Source organism: Ambystoma mexicanum, chromosome 14, assembly GCF_040938575.1.
Source record: "Ambystoma mexicanum isolate Mex_15411 chromosome 14, UKY_AmexF1_1, whole genome shotgun sequence".
Classification (NCBI taxonomy): domain Eukaryota; kingdom Metazoa; phylum Chordata; class Amphibia; order Caudata; family Ambystomatidae; genus Ambystoma; species Ambystoma mexicanum.
This window is the reverse complement of record NC_090940.1, coordinates 171,538,134-171,552,356: the sequence shown is the minus strand read 5'-3', so window position 1 is coordinate 171,552,356 and position 14,223 is coordinate 171,538,134. Positions and strand designations below refer to the sequence as shown.

The following is a 14,223-nucleotide window of genomic DNA, read 5'->3' as shown; positions in this document are numbered from 1 at the left end:
CCAGGTCAGTGCCTTCACATCTGGGACTTAGACAAGGATGTATTTTGGCGCCTACTCTTTTCAATCTCTACGTGAGTAGAGGGATGACCATAGTTCCCGTTAGGCTGGGCCATTTGAGATTACATTGGCTTGCCTTCGTAGACAACCTCATATTTTTATAATATGCGGCCGCGAGGATACCTCCGCTCCATAGATACACAGGAATAGGGATTACCCCAGTAATGAATGACTCAACAAGAACATCGATTGCAACCACTAAGATACTTATCTTGTCAACACTTGCGTTAATGTCTGGGTTTGAAAAAGGCCAGGTGTCGAAACACGAGTAACCAAAGGACACACCAACAAATAAAACCACTTTCACAAGGTGCAAGTTGTGTGGTGCTAATTTATTTTGTTGAGTCCTCATATTTTTCGGCATGACTCCTATGGGGTTACAAAGCAAATTCAATTTGTTCCATCAATATGCCATAGAAAACAACTTACTGGCTAATGTGGGGAAATCAGAAGTCGTGATCTTTGCTAACAAAACCAAACCGAAAAAATGTGTGGTGGTCTATTGGGAACGAGAGAATTGAACATGTAACATCCCTACGTTACTTGGGTTTCAGTCTTGTAAATTCCTCGGCCAAAGCTATGTGGATGAACACACAACAGGAAAAGCTTTTGCCATACATTTCTCATTTGAAACGTGTTTTGTCTAAATTGTGTAAATTCTCACTGATCCCAGCTTTGAGTTATTACTTGGGGAAAATAGAGCTGGGTCTTCTTTCAGGGTGGATATGTCGACAGTGGACTTGGGGGTACTATTTGATTGTTTTGCAGGGTACTTCATGGAAAAGGGCACTGGTATTGGCACTCTCAGTGCCCAATTCCATTATTAGACGTGAATTGGCCCTGGTTTCATTGAAGACCTGTCATCTTTGGAGACAGCGGCTAAATGACACAAAAATACTGGAACCTCCAGTCAATTCCTTATATGTTGTGATGATTGATTAATCTGTGGTTTCATTAGATTGTTTTAAAAGTAAGATGCAGGATGTATTGGTAAATATTGATTCCTCAGAAGAAGAATGTATTCATCGTCCTGGTAAGGCTAAGCATAAACGTTTTAGCTGTGATTGGAGGCTGACGCTGGAGACGTTCCCAAATGATTCCACGTATTTGGAATGCACTCATTTTCACATAAAAGAGCACAATCTAGGGTATACCTAATTCGTTTACCTTGTAACAAGCTGCGCACTATGTACGTGCGCTTTAGATTAAACCAATTCCCTACCAGGGAAAGGACTAAAAATTGGAATTTGCCAGACATAGTGGTGAAGGAAGTCACTTGTTTGTGCAATACCAAAGATTGGTCAGAAACCCTACATCACTGGGTCATCGAGTGTCCAAAAGAACATTCAATAAGGGCATAAGAATTCTTTTAAGACACTGGGCCTCATTACGAGTCCGGCGGTAGTCGTGCTGGGCTGGATGCCGGACTCGTGGTTTTTCTGGCACCGGACTTCCTGGAATTACCAGGGTATTATGACCCCAGCCTTCCAAGAAATTAGGCACTGTAAATGCTATTCCCCAATCCCATTTAAGTCCCATAGGACTCAATGGGAATGGGGATGATGGTAGCACTGGCGCCATTCATAACAGTGCCAGTGCTACCGTGAAAGTCTTAGAGCGGATCCCGTTCCGCCTGCCAGGTCAGACCTGGCGGATAGGAGGACATCCAGCCCGCAAACTAGTACTCTGCTGGTCCGGTAACAACGGTGCCGGTAAGCCTATCGCACTGTTGTTACCAGACCGGCAGGGTCGCAATGACCCCCACTGATTGCTTTCGAACTATCATTTCACAGAACTTAGTTTGGTCCAGGCTAATATGGGGAGAGAACGTTTCATTAATTATTGGCATGTGTCGATTTTTAGGAGGGATCGAAGTATTAATATGAAGCTTTGTTAACAATGTTTTTAGGATTTGTTTTCCATGTGTTATTTATTTTTATGTGTTGTAATGTTGCACATTGTTTTTAGATGTTCATTTAAAGTTTACTTTAAACTATATCACAATTTAAAATAATCTTTTTAAAAACTGCCTTTTTTACTGCACCGCCATACTTGTAAAGAGGCCATTTGTTGTATTTGTATGAAATAGCTCAATGCATCTGCTGTACGTAATACCTCCTATTGGGTTTGCAACTCATAATCAGGAGGACTTATTCCAAACTCATATTGCTGCTCATTGTGTTGGTAACACACACACTTCCGCAAGCATTTCCACCATTGCAAAGATGAACCTTTCAGATCAAAGGGGCTTGGCAAGCCTATTCCATTTTCAGCGCAGTCCTAGAGATTAAGCACTTATGCAACAAATGGGTTGTTTAAAAAGCAGGCATTGCCATGATAGTGGCATCAGGGTGGTTCAAGAACAAGGCTCAGACCAGAAGCTGGCAATAAAGCTGGAAATCACCTACTGGACGTGCATACTCTCATCTTATGTTGTAATAACTTGGTCAATCCTTGTTCTCTGATTTACATAATGTGCTTTTGGAAGTTGTAACTGCTGGTCATACGTAAGAGCATGCATACAAGGCGTCACCATTTGGTTTGTCATTTTTTGGCAGAACCTATCTGGAAGAGGAGTTGACCAAAGCCAGAGGGAAGCCCAAACTGCGGAAGGACATGTACAAAAAAATGATCGAAGTGGACCCGCTAGCGCCCACCGAAGAAGAGAACGCGCAACAGGGCGTGACAAAGCCGCGCTACATGCAGTGGCGCGAGACCATCAGCTCGACCGCCACGCTAGGGTTTAGGATCGAGGGCATAAAGGTGAGCGATTTACTCCTTCAAAACTATCCCTTTCAGATAAGTGGCTATAACCATGCTTACACACATTTCATAGTTGCTGTTTAACATTTCTGATCCACTGTTCTAGTATGTAAGATTGTTTAATTTGGGGAAATGTCCCCCTCTGCATCATTGTTAAATGTAAGTATGGCATACTCTTATAGATAGGTGTTTGTATATGTGGGCCCCGTGTGTTTGAAAAGGTTTACTTTAGGACAGGGACTAAGTCGATTTGTTAATTCAGTGGGTGTGGAATTCAGTACGACGTCCTTTCATCGCAGGATGTTTTTTTCGCAGGGTTTTGAACCGTGAATTTTTTGTCTAAAAAACCTCATCACATTATTTTTGGGGGGGTTAGAAAAAATATAAATTGGGTGTGGGTGTACGGGAATTAAAAAAAAATAAATTAAAGGGGATGGGGTTTGGGGGATAACCCCCAAATATAAAAAAATTAAAATTTGATGAGTGTTTTCGTAAAAAATCTGTGGTAAAAAACCCCATGAAAAACCATCCAGCGATGAAATGACATGGAACCTGGAATTCGTTCTTGATGAAGCGGGCGCCTAGTAGTTTTGGTGACCCCTAGAGTTTGTACATTGTAGCTAGAGACGATTGGGTTTGTCGAGGAGGTCTCCTTCAAGTCACCATGAATAGCATGCATGTGCATTGCTGTGGAGCCAAGGTCTGTAATTGGGATAGTTATTAACGGTACCGGAGCTACCGCCCTCCCCATTCCCATTAAGCCCTACGGGGCTCAAATGGGAATGGGGATGTACCGGGCCCGGCACCCGTGAAAGGACAATTACTGGGTCCGGCTGGGCCAGAATAGCCCGCTAATTGCCCATTCGCGGGTGCCGGACCCGGATGCGAGTTTGGAGGTAACCTTGCCGGTTCTACCGGCAAGGCTACCTCCAACCTCGTAATGAGGCCCACTGTGTTTTCAAGTTCTCGAGTAGCCTTTGTTTGGCAGTTTTTCCTTTTTCTTTTCACCGGCAAGTCTTCATACATGATTGCATGTTGTACAGATCTTTTCTTTGTGCGTAGGTACCATGCAGACGAGTCAGGATCAGTGTTCCCCATCGCATGGTCAGCTTGCGCTGGATTCCTTTGAGGAGGATCATCAGCGAGGTTTAGCAGCACCGTTGCTCGTTCCTTCAGTGCCTCAACCTTACTGGAGGTGGTGTTTAGAGTTTTGACGGTGTCGTTAACTGTCACCATTGTTTTATCAATGTTCAGGGCCATACTACCCATGTTTTCTGCCATCACATCACATTTAGAGATTAGTTGGGAGATAAGTGTTTCAAGGATGTTGAACATGACTGCAGAGAATGTGCCATCATCCAAGTCACATGTGCCAGCAGTGAATTCCATTGTGTCTTCACGAACTGGCATAGGGGAAATCCCTCTAAAGGGTGCTGGAATAGATTGGATGATGGGTGAATGCCTCAGGCTAGAGATATCAAGCCCCTTATTGTTTATTTATACAGCTTGTAGAGGGCTTGAGATGGTAAGGGAGCTTGCCCTATCCTGCACATCAGGCCCCTCAGGTGACTGGTTGTTCGGATCCTCTAATTGAGAGTCTGTCAAGTCGCTGGCTGGGCTAGCTTTCTGGTCATCAAATAAGGTTGGGCCTATGCCCTTTTCAGTTAGATCTGGAATGAAGCCCATACCAGGCATAATCAGGGCTTTTGCCACTGTTTCTATAGCTTTTGAGCCAATTCAGGGAATCGATAGGGCAAGATCACCAGCCAGTTCTGAGCACAGATCATGTGCAGCTTCCTCCAGTTCATGACTGGGAACATGATAAAAATCAGTGATCTTAGTCCGAAGAAGCAGACATGTTCCATATGCTATGGGCATGCACAACACTTAGAGAATACTGGGCGGAGATCTGTGCAGCACTAGACGAGATGGCGGATCAGCCCATTGAATGGTCACCGATGTTGTGCATATTGGGTGCCACAGGGAAGATGAACCCAACCTGGCGGAAACTACTGAACCTAAGCCTATTGATAGCTAAAAGGGCTATTCTGATGAAGTAGAAAAGTAACTCCCCGCCAACAAAGGCGGAATGGGACAGGGACATGATTTGGACAAATTATACGGACGAACTATATATAGACTCAGTACTGCCCACCTCCAGGCCAAGGAATATATGGGCCAGGCATAAACAATACTTATTGGACAAATCTGAAGCTGATGATTCCGATTAATGTGGTCAGCGATGTATGTTGGTGTCAATGTTCTCCAATTGTTTTATAATGCATATGTGTTTTATTTGTGTGCAACAATAAATAAATGTTATTAAAAAATAAATCAGTGATCTTAGTGTCTGAATTAGGTGTAAGTCCAGCCTCTAATAAAGCCACGGTCCATTGTGGACAAGCTCGTAATGTGTGTCGTGAGATGCCAGAATGTTCTGTGGATCTGAATGTATTGCCTTTGCGTAACTCAAAGTGAGGGGGAGGGGAAAACACCCCTCTACCGGTAGAGTTTGCGATTTCACTTGGAGGCTGGCCATCACCACCCCTCTCTTCATCAATGACTTCAGTGGGGAGGTCCAATGATTGAGGTCTGTTGGTCATTCTGTCTTTCCTGGATACTACGGCGCATTTCACCACACGTGCCGCGGCTGTGGTAGTCGTGCATCACTTTGTCGTTGCTGCAGACAGGGACTACCAATCAATATATACAGTAGTAAATCAATCCCCTAAGAGAGAGCCAAAGGGTTGCTGAGATGCAAGTATCAGGCAAGCTTAGTGGGATTCACCACAGCTGGTGATGCTTGCTGAAAGAAAGGCCAAGTGATCCCAGAGGGGAGGACCAGCGGCACCCGGCGGGTCCTACACAAATAGTAACTCTATCCAATGGAGGTGGTGCTGTTCGCTGACCTCATTCCACACGGGCGAACGTCCAGGCTCTCAAAGGAGTAGTCACATGGCATGGGCCTTGGGCATATGCAGGTAGTCTCAAAAGAAATGTAGATGTGTTGGTTCAAAGGGATGATACCCCACAGTCACCAACTGAACTTTGTGCTGTCAACAGTGAAAGGCAAGCAGACACAAGGCACAAAGCACCAAAGCATTCCCAGCATTATCAGTAACAGCAATAAGGTCAAGAAGCAACTTACAGTTCATGGCTTTAGTCGCTAGGCGTCACAGTAACCGCCAGTCTTCAAATCCATATAGAAATGCGAGCAGAGTGGAAGAGTGTCCGCCTCCCCGAAACCCCAAACTCTCAGCTCACTCCGCCATGCTCCGCTTGCAGGTGAATGTAATAAGCAGGTAAAACCTACTCCTCATATGTGGAAATGAAGGAAAGACTCCAAAAAGTAGGAAACACCATAGCTGTGTTAAGCAGAGTTCCTCCTTGCACCAAACTCTCAGCTCACTCCGCCATGCTCCACTTGCAGGTGGATGTAATAAGCAGATAAGACCTCCTCCTCATATGTGGAAATGAAGGAAAGACTCCAAAAAGTAAGAAACACTGCTGTGCTGCTGTGTTTAGCAGAGTTCCCCCTTGCAGCAAACACTCAGCTCACTCTGATAATAGAAGATGTTAAAGTGCAAAGTGAGTACTCTGGGCCTCATCAGGACCTTGGCGGTATCCTGGCGGTAATACCACCAGGATACCGCCAATGCAAATAGCTTTAGGGCTTCTTGGTGCGGCGCTATTAGTGGCGGATCACGAATAGTGGTGCAGCTGTACATTCCCACTGCCCTTTGGGTCCATTGTACCCAATGGTGTTTTTAAGCACTATTAGCGCTGCGCTACTAGCGCCAAACACAGGCAGAATGTGGAGATGTTTACCTCCAGCAAAAAGGTGGAGGTAAAACTCCAAACATTCCGCCCAACTCGTGATTGGGCCAGCCCTTAAATGCAGCAGTAATAGCGTTACCGCCTCATTTAAAGGCTACCAACCAACTCTGATCCGCCTGTTGCGGTTTATGATTTGGGATGTGCCGTTGGCCCTTGGCAGCTCAGCAAGCTATATCGTTACAAAGGACATTTTCTGGACTTCGTGCCAAGACTTATAATATAAGGAGATGGCATATTTTATCATCAGGTCCCCTCTTATTTGACTGGGAGTCTGATGTTGTTATGGTTTGGGCACCATCCGCTTTATGATGGACAGTTCATTGGTCCTATGTTCTGCTTCTTGTTTGCTCGACAAATAAGCCGCCTCCTGGAGTAGCCTTCTAATTCCATTGTGAATGTATATACTCACACGTGTTACGGTTTGTTGCTGTGGTGATGGGCTTTACCGCCTCTACGCCTTTGTTTCTCTCTCTATGCAGCCATGTGCCACTCTTCTATATCGTCCCTGAATCTTTCCTTTCTATGCCTCTTTCTGTCTGTGGATATATTCCACTCAAAGATAAAGCCACGTGTTAGACAACAATAAAAAAAAGACTGCAAGATCGTTTGGGGCCTCATACTCAAGTTCGGTGGAATTAGCCCTGCTAAACTCAACGACTGACACCGACTTTCGTTTAGGTGGTAAAATCAACACATTTAGAGTGCCATAGAGGCAGTCTTATTCCTCATTCTGGGGTCCATTGTACTCCAGTGGGGTTTGGAGGATTTACCGCTGGCAGTATGTGCACTTGTGATTAGCACCTCCAAATTTGTGGAGAAAATACATTTCCCCATGTGCTGGAGGTTTTTGGCTCAAGTTACCGCCACGTTTGCAGTATGGACATTCAGGAAATGTGGTAGCAGATCTGTTACTGCCACTGTTTGCCGGTGCCACCATACATGTTGTGAAGGCCTTAATCCGTTGCATAAAAAGACATTGAGGGAGTAAGAGAGTTGAACTACTTTGGCGGGAAAAAATATTAAGAAAGCGTGAGCAACAGAACTCGAAAGGAAGTGCCTGTTCTGAGAGGGTTTTGAAGATGAGCAAGGGAGGTACAGTCTAATACCCCTATAAACTGAAAGTAATATAATTTTATTTACCTTGTATTGATATATATATATTGATATTTTATTTCTATCGTGCTCATACACAAGTGTTTCAGAGTGCGGCAAGGGAGGGGAACAGGGGAGAACAAAACCACGATCTTACTATTCCCAGTGACATTGAGAACACGCAAGTGCATTGGGGAGGGGAGGGGAAAAGTGCATGGAAGGGGGGGTAGTGGAAAGTGCGAAAGAAAAGGAGAAACAGATAAATAATAATTAATAAATAAATAAATAATAAAATCAACAAACAGTGGTAGTGCAGCCAGCAATTGGCAAGTGCTAGGTTTAAGGCAGCAGACAGGGTAGGTCTGATAAGTGTAGGAAGAAAAGTGGGGGGGATGTATGGGTACAGATACAGACCCCAATGCAAGGGGTGGCCGGGAGGCAGTGTGGGAGGGTGAGCAGGCAGCTGGGCCCGGAGGACAGAGGGTGGCCAGGGGCATGGTGCCGAGAGAGAAACAGATCAGCAGGGGAGAAAGGGGGCGAAGGCAGAAGAAAAGAGGAAGGTCTTGAGGTGCTTCCGGAACCAAAGATGGTTCTCCTCAAGTTTTAGAGTGGCAGGGAGGCTGTTCCAGAGGGAGGCCCCACCCTGTATGGTGTCGAATTGTGGCAACATGCGGCTTAACTTGGCTACATAGTATCAAAGGCTGGTTTGGGACTTATTATGAATGTACCTATACAATATATAAAAGCTGAGTTGGCCTTATCTTCTGTATCTTATCATTTGTATTATTATTATTAAGGTATAATTGAGTGTGTACCTTGCGTCGCGAAGCAACGGAGCGCATGTATCTGTGCTTGCTAGTACTAAAATAGTGGCTCACTTTGCTGATGAAATTGCAGGGCATTCGCCCTCATTGCGAGTTCAGCATTCTGGTAATAAGGGCGCACGTAGCAACATACCGGCACCCTTTCCGGGCGGCCAAACTATAAGTATGCCAGTAGGGGCACTGAACTACCGGCAGGCCTGACCTGCTGGCAGTTCAGCCCCCTATCAGCATGTTTTTCACTGAAGCACTGGCACAGTTAACAACAGTGCCGGTGTTTCAGTGTCCCCACTCCCATGGTATCCTATTTACCGTACCACCGCTGATTGTGATATCACTGTAGCACCGGGATGTCAGTCAGCGGTAACGGTGTTACAGGGATGCCAGCAACCCGCCGGGTATTGCCGGGTTTTACGGCAACCTCGTAAGGATACCCATTGTGTTTTTAAACGATAAGTTGATTTTGAGATGGCAATCATGGGCGTATATGGAATTCCTTTAAATTTGATGATTGCCAACAAACTCCTTTTAGTTGGCTAAGAAACGGACATTGAAATTGAGAGAAATTAATTTGACGATCAAACTTATGCTCAATACTGGAAGAGTAATGTCTGCGGAGAATATGGTTGCGCCTGCAGAATTAGAACACAGCTATATCTGGTACATTTGATCTGTCATGGAAAGTAGTTCTTTAGGAAGTTTAGGGTAAACCCCTTGGAAACAGGAGAAGTGTTAGGTGCCAGAAATATGGTGGGCTTTTCCGATAGGAATTGCAGAATAGGTGGGAAAAGAAAGGTAATAGAAATACTCTGACATATTAACATGTACTGGATTAAACAAGGAAAGGATTTATTTATTTTGGCACATCTGCTATATCAGACTCAGAGGGGAGTGGGTATCACTGTATTTCACAGTATTGGAATTTTTGAAGAGTATACACATCAAATTGTACTTAAGAAGAAACAAAAGCCTTATTGTGGTCTCTTGACAACTCTTCTGTCAGCCATTCGGTATAGTGTTCTTTCATCGACGGGTGTAATTCAGAGGGGTTTTTTCCAAGTAAATTTTTCCGAAAAAACTCATCGAAATATATAGGGGGGTATGGAGGTTGGAAAAGTGTATATTTAAGGGGTGAGGGAGTCTTGAATAGGTTAAAAAAATAGGGGATGGCGGATTGGGGGTGGAAACCCCCCCAAAAATAAAACATGTATTTCAATGAGTTTTTTTGGTAAAAAAATCCTCGGAAAAAAACATCAAAATGACACCCGTTGATGAAATGACATAGAACCAGCCCTTCATCTTCCCCATCCCTCTTCTTTCTCCCTCTTCTCTTGCATTCTCTCGCCCCTCTCTCTTCTGCTCACTGCTCCCTCCCCCTGTCCTTTCCACACTTTGAGTTTGTTGTGCTGGGTTTTCTGTCTGCACTCACATTCAGAATCACACGATAGGATGGTGAGGGGAACTGGAAAGGCCAGGGAATCTGAGGCGGGGTGGAACCCTCTCCCCCTTCGCCCACCCGGAATGTTGATAGAAAAGTCGATGAAGGAAGGGCTGTTTCGCGATTTGAAAGAGTGTCGGGTGAGCGACCCAGAACAGATGCCCCGCCACCCTGCGAACTGACACACCGTCGTGTAAACAGTGCCAGCAAAACATGGCTGCGCCCAGAGATCACAGCATGGAACGTTCCTGCGTGGCCTTCCTTAAACTCAAACCACGTGTCATCGTTCCGAGGAAATGTATCACTCTGGCGATGTGGGTTTGGCACAGAAAGGTTGTTATTGTGATTAAAATGGCAATCTGATGGCGGAGAAGCGAGTGTGATGTTCTGTGGGTGGTACGTGCTAGCTACCTACAGCTTTCAGTCGTCTGATCTTAACACAGTAATACACCTACAGGACTGGGCAATGGTGCAGCCCGAAACGGGACGATAGCCCAGGGGCAACGCGCTGGCCTTGGAAGCAAGATGACGCATAGCAAAACAGGTTCAATCCCCGGGTCCGAGTTTAGAAACCACTGGGTATTAAGCGCATTGTAATTAACCAATAAAAAAAAAAAAACACAGTAGCACAGGCACTCGAAAGAGCAGAATTCATTCCCAAGCCCACCCCCGATTAAAAAACTCATTTTTCCCCTTATCTGTAGTCAGACACCTCTGTGTGGACGACCTGAATGTCACAAGCTCATTCGCACAGATAACAAGCATTGGCAAAGCCAGCCGTTTGGGCCCTTTTATAGGCATTAGTGAGTCGTTTGCTGTCATATGCCTAAGCACTCACACCTATTGCCATCTTATGGCAAACGTCTAAGCCATACCTGCACAAAGGCTGAAACCATTGGCTTTGCCAATGCGTGCGTCTTTCGGCACATTTTCAACCTTTCCAAACTTAACTTGCCAGTGCGCGATGGCATCCATTGAGAGCCTATCAGCCGCATCTATGAATCGGTCGGGTGTATGGATATTTTACTCATGTGACCACATGTATGTTTAAAATCCATACTGATATGCATGTGTGTAGGCCAGGATCGGGCAATTTGCATCAGATGTGCAACTGTATTTCAACAAATGCTTATTCTAAAAATTGCTCCACAAGAACCAACATTTTTTGTGTTGCAGAAAAAAATCCCTTTTATTTCCAACAACTGGGCTTGATCTCCAAATGTCACTGACATGAACATGCAGCGCAGGTTATTCTACAGGAAACCATCCCATTGGCCAACTAGATAGGCAATAGCAATGGCTGCGGACTGCGACGCAACCAATCACAAACATCAACAGGATGGGAACTGCAAATAATCACAAACGTCAACAGTCTGTAAAAGGCTGTAAAGGGCATTATAAATGCATAAGCCCTAACGTTCCGTGCTGGTCCATACGTATGCCGGTTGGCCTGAAACGGATGCGTTGCATCGTTCCATGGCACGTCGTTCAGTAAAACCACATGGCGCCTTGTGGACTTGCATCATTTCGGAGCGTGCCTTACACTGGGATACTACTTCTAGGAGGACATAGTTGGCAACAGCGGGTAAAGCAGTTATATCCTGCGGTTCTATGTGATTACAGAGAACACATTACAGAGAATGCTTTTTCAGCGAAAACAATAAGTGAAAAAAGATTGAATTTGTTTTGGCTTTTTTGGGGGGCACCCCCCCCGAAACACCCCGTTTCTCTATGTGCATAAACCAACCCCAACCCCATTCCCACCCGTTTTGCCCCCTTACCCCACCCCCATATCTATCTTTTAAAATGTCTCTGTTTTTGTTTCTCTGTTATTGCATTACTGGATACCATATCCTGCAGTTAAATGTCGCCTTGCGGGCCCGCCCATTCGAATGAAGGCACCCCAGTGGGGAAAGCTGCCTTGCCAGTGTTGCTTGCCAATCCAACCGGCTCTTTCTAGTTTAGAAGCAAAGCCGGTTTGCCCCATCTTGATGAAAAAATCTTGAGCAGAAATGTGGGTTTTGCTATGTTTTTAGCATGAAGACACAAGTGCCCTGTTGCATGATATCGGTGCCACATTCAAATACCACAGGGCTGACTCAGGTCTCTTAAATTTGGTTCCCCAAACCTGTGTTGACTGCCTCTCTTGAAAGCGCCAGCCACTCAGGAAAACAAGGTTTCTATTGGACGAGTCTGTTCGGTCTGAACATCTTCATGCGAATGCTTGTGACATTTGTTGGACCCAGCGTGTGAGCTGTGTCTTGTTCAATAACATACTTGACTTTGGCAGCAGGTCTTCCCTGCTTTCACTTGTCTTTTCCGTGTGAGGTGGGGAGGTATGCGCTTTATGTGCCTGAATCCATGCCTTTGCCTTAAAAAACATTTGCGGGCCATTGTGCACGAAGCAGAGTGCAAAAGGAAAGCGTGAAAGCAAGGCATATTGCTCGAATGCTTCCACTGGGCACTCCAGCTCGTCTTAGTGCCCGCTGATGGTGGAGGAGGGGCACAACGTGGAGTATGTATCTCCGCTACGGTTCCCGCTTCCGTCTTGGAAGAGCACCAGGTTTTACATCTGCATGAGCTTTTCACATGAGCATAAAACCTATGGATTCCTGTGGACTCCGCTTTGCAAGTTCGCCTGCTGATATGCATGCAGATTCCAAAGGAATTCTTTAGTATATGCAGACTACAACGTCTAATGTGCAGGCAGTGTTTACTGTTTTACAATGCAGCGCGTGAAAGTGAAGCGTAAAGGGAATTTCACTTTGTTTTACTCTTCACCTGCACACTACGCTTTGCAAACAGGGCCGGCCTTAGGGGCAGCAGTGCCCTGGGTGAATTGGCACCCCCTCTTCCCCGTGTGCGCCTGGTCAACAGGGGGCGGGCGGAGGGGGTGCGGGACCGGATGTGCCACTTTTTTATTTATTTTTTTAAACCTCTTCGCTCCGGCGAGGAGGTAATGCTATGAATAGGGTGCATCAGCACCCTATTGTTCTTAAATGCGCTCCGCTGCCACGGCGCATTAACTAACAATGAGGCACCTGCCACGCCTTCTGCCACTACGCCAGCAAGGAGAAGCCCTTGAAAGGCTCCCCCGACCCGACGTGGCTGGGGCCAATGGCGCCCTGGGGGTGTGGCGCCCCGGGCGGTCGCCCGGATCGCCCTCCCCTAAGGCCGGCTCTGTTTGCAAATGTACAGATATGCACGTGGGGACCCAACAGCATGTAAGTGCTAACTCTGGCCATCCTCTGCATGTGTACACTAACAGTACAGGAAATACCCCGGTGATGGAACAGAAGGGGGCCTTCACTTCTGAGCATCAAACGGTGTGAATCTCCTTTTTAGTTTTACCGAAACTTCTTGCAACTGTTGTATTTTATAATATGTTATTTATCTCAGAGATTTCCAGACGGAGCAACACCCAAACTCTCTCAAACCGTCTGGTTGGAAGTGTGGAGGGTCAAATGACCCCCCTTTTCTTTTTAGTTGCGTGAAGGCATGATTTTAATGATTTTCCGGGAAGGTTAAAACCTGCCTGAAGATCACCACCTCCTCTCCTGTGTTGTGAGCATGAAAGTCTGAGTCCGTCTAAAGCATCTGATATATTTACTCATCAGTGGCAATTGTTTTATATGGAATAAAGTATAAGATCATGGAACTCCGAAGTGACTTGCAATATCCTTTTTCTGTATTGTAGGGGGTATCTTATCCCTTATAATACATGGACACACACAGACATTCAGCCTCATTACAAGTCCGGCGGTAACCCTGCCGGTGCTTTGGGCGTGTTGCCGCCAGACTCATAACACTTTTCCAGCGCCACAGGACATTATAAGTCTCGGCGGATCGGGAAGTCAGGTGCCGGAAAATGTTAGACCCCATTCCCATGGCCCCCCATAGGACTCCATGGGAATGGGGACACGGAAACACCAGCACCGTTGCTAACGGTGCCAGTGCTTCTGTGAAAACTCAGTGGGTATTGGCCGTTACGCCTGGCAGGTCAGACCTGCCCGGCTCAACGGCCCATGTCTGCAGAGTTGTAGTGTGGCGGTCCGGAAATGGGTGCTGGTACGGTGCGACCTGCACCCATAATTCTGGACCGCCACACTTGTAATGAGGACAATTATCTTTCACCTCATCTCTAGCATAATATATTGAGATGTATAGAGATCTTGCATTTTCTGATCCATATAATGATTTGTGAGTCTGGCAAGA

General features: G+C 45.8%; 1 protein-coding gene across 2 annotated transcripts in view; it reads left to right on the top strand.

The window, feature by feature from the left end:
- ITPKA (inositol-trisphosphate 3-kinase A) overlaps positions 1–14,223 on the top strand; it is a 716,275-nt gene that overhangs the window by 398,450 nt on the left and 303,602 nt on the right. For both annotated transcript variants that reach the window (XM_069638830.1, XM_069638829.1), the window contains exon 4: positions 2,616–2,820. In XM_069638830.1, the coding sequence (XP_069494931.1) occupies positions 2,616–2,820 (205 nt within the window). The remainder of the gene's footprint in view (positions 1–2,615; positions 2,821–14,223) is intronic.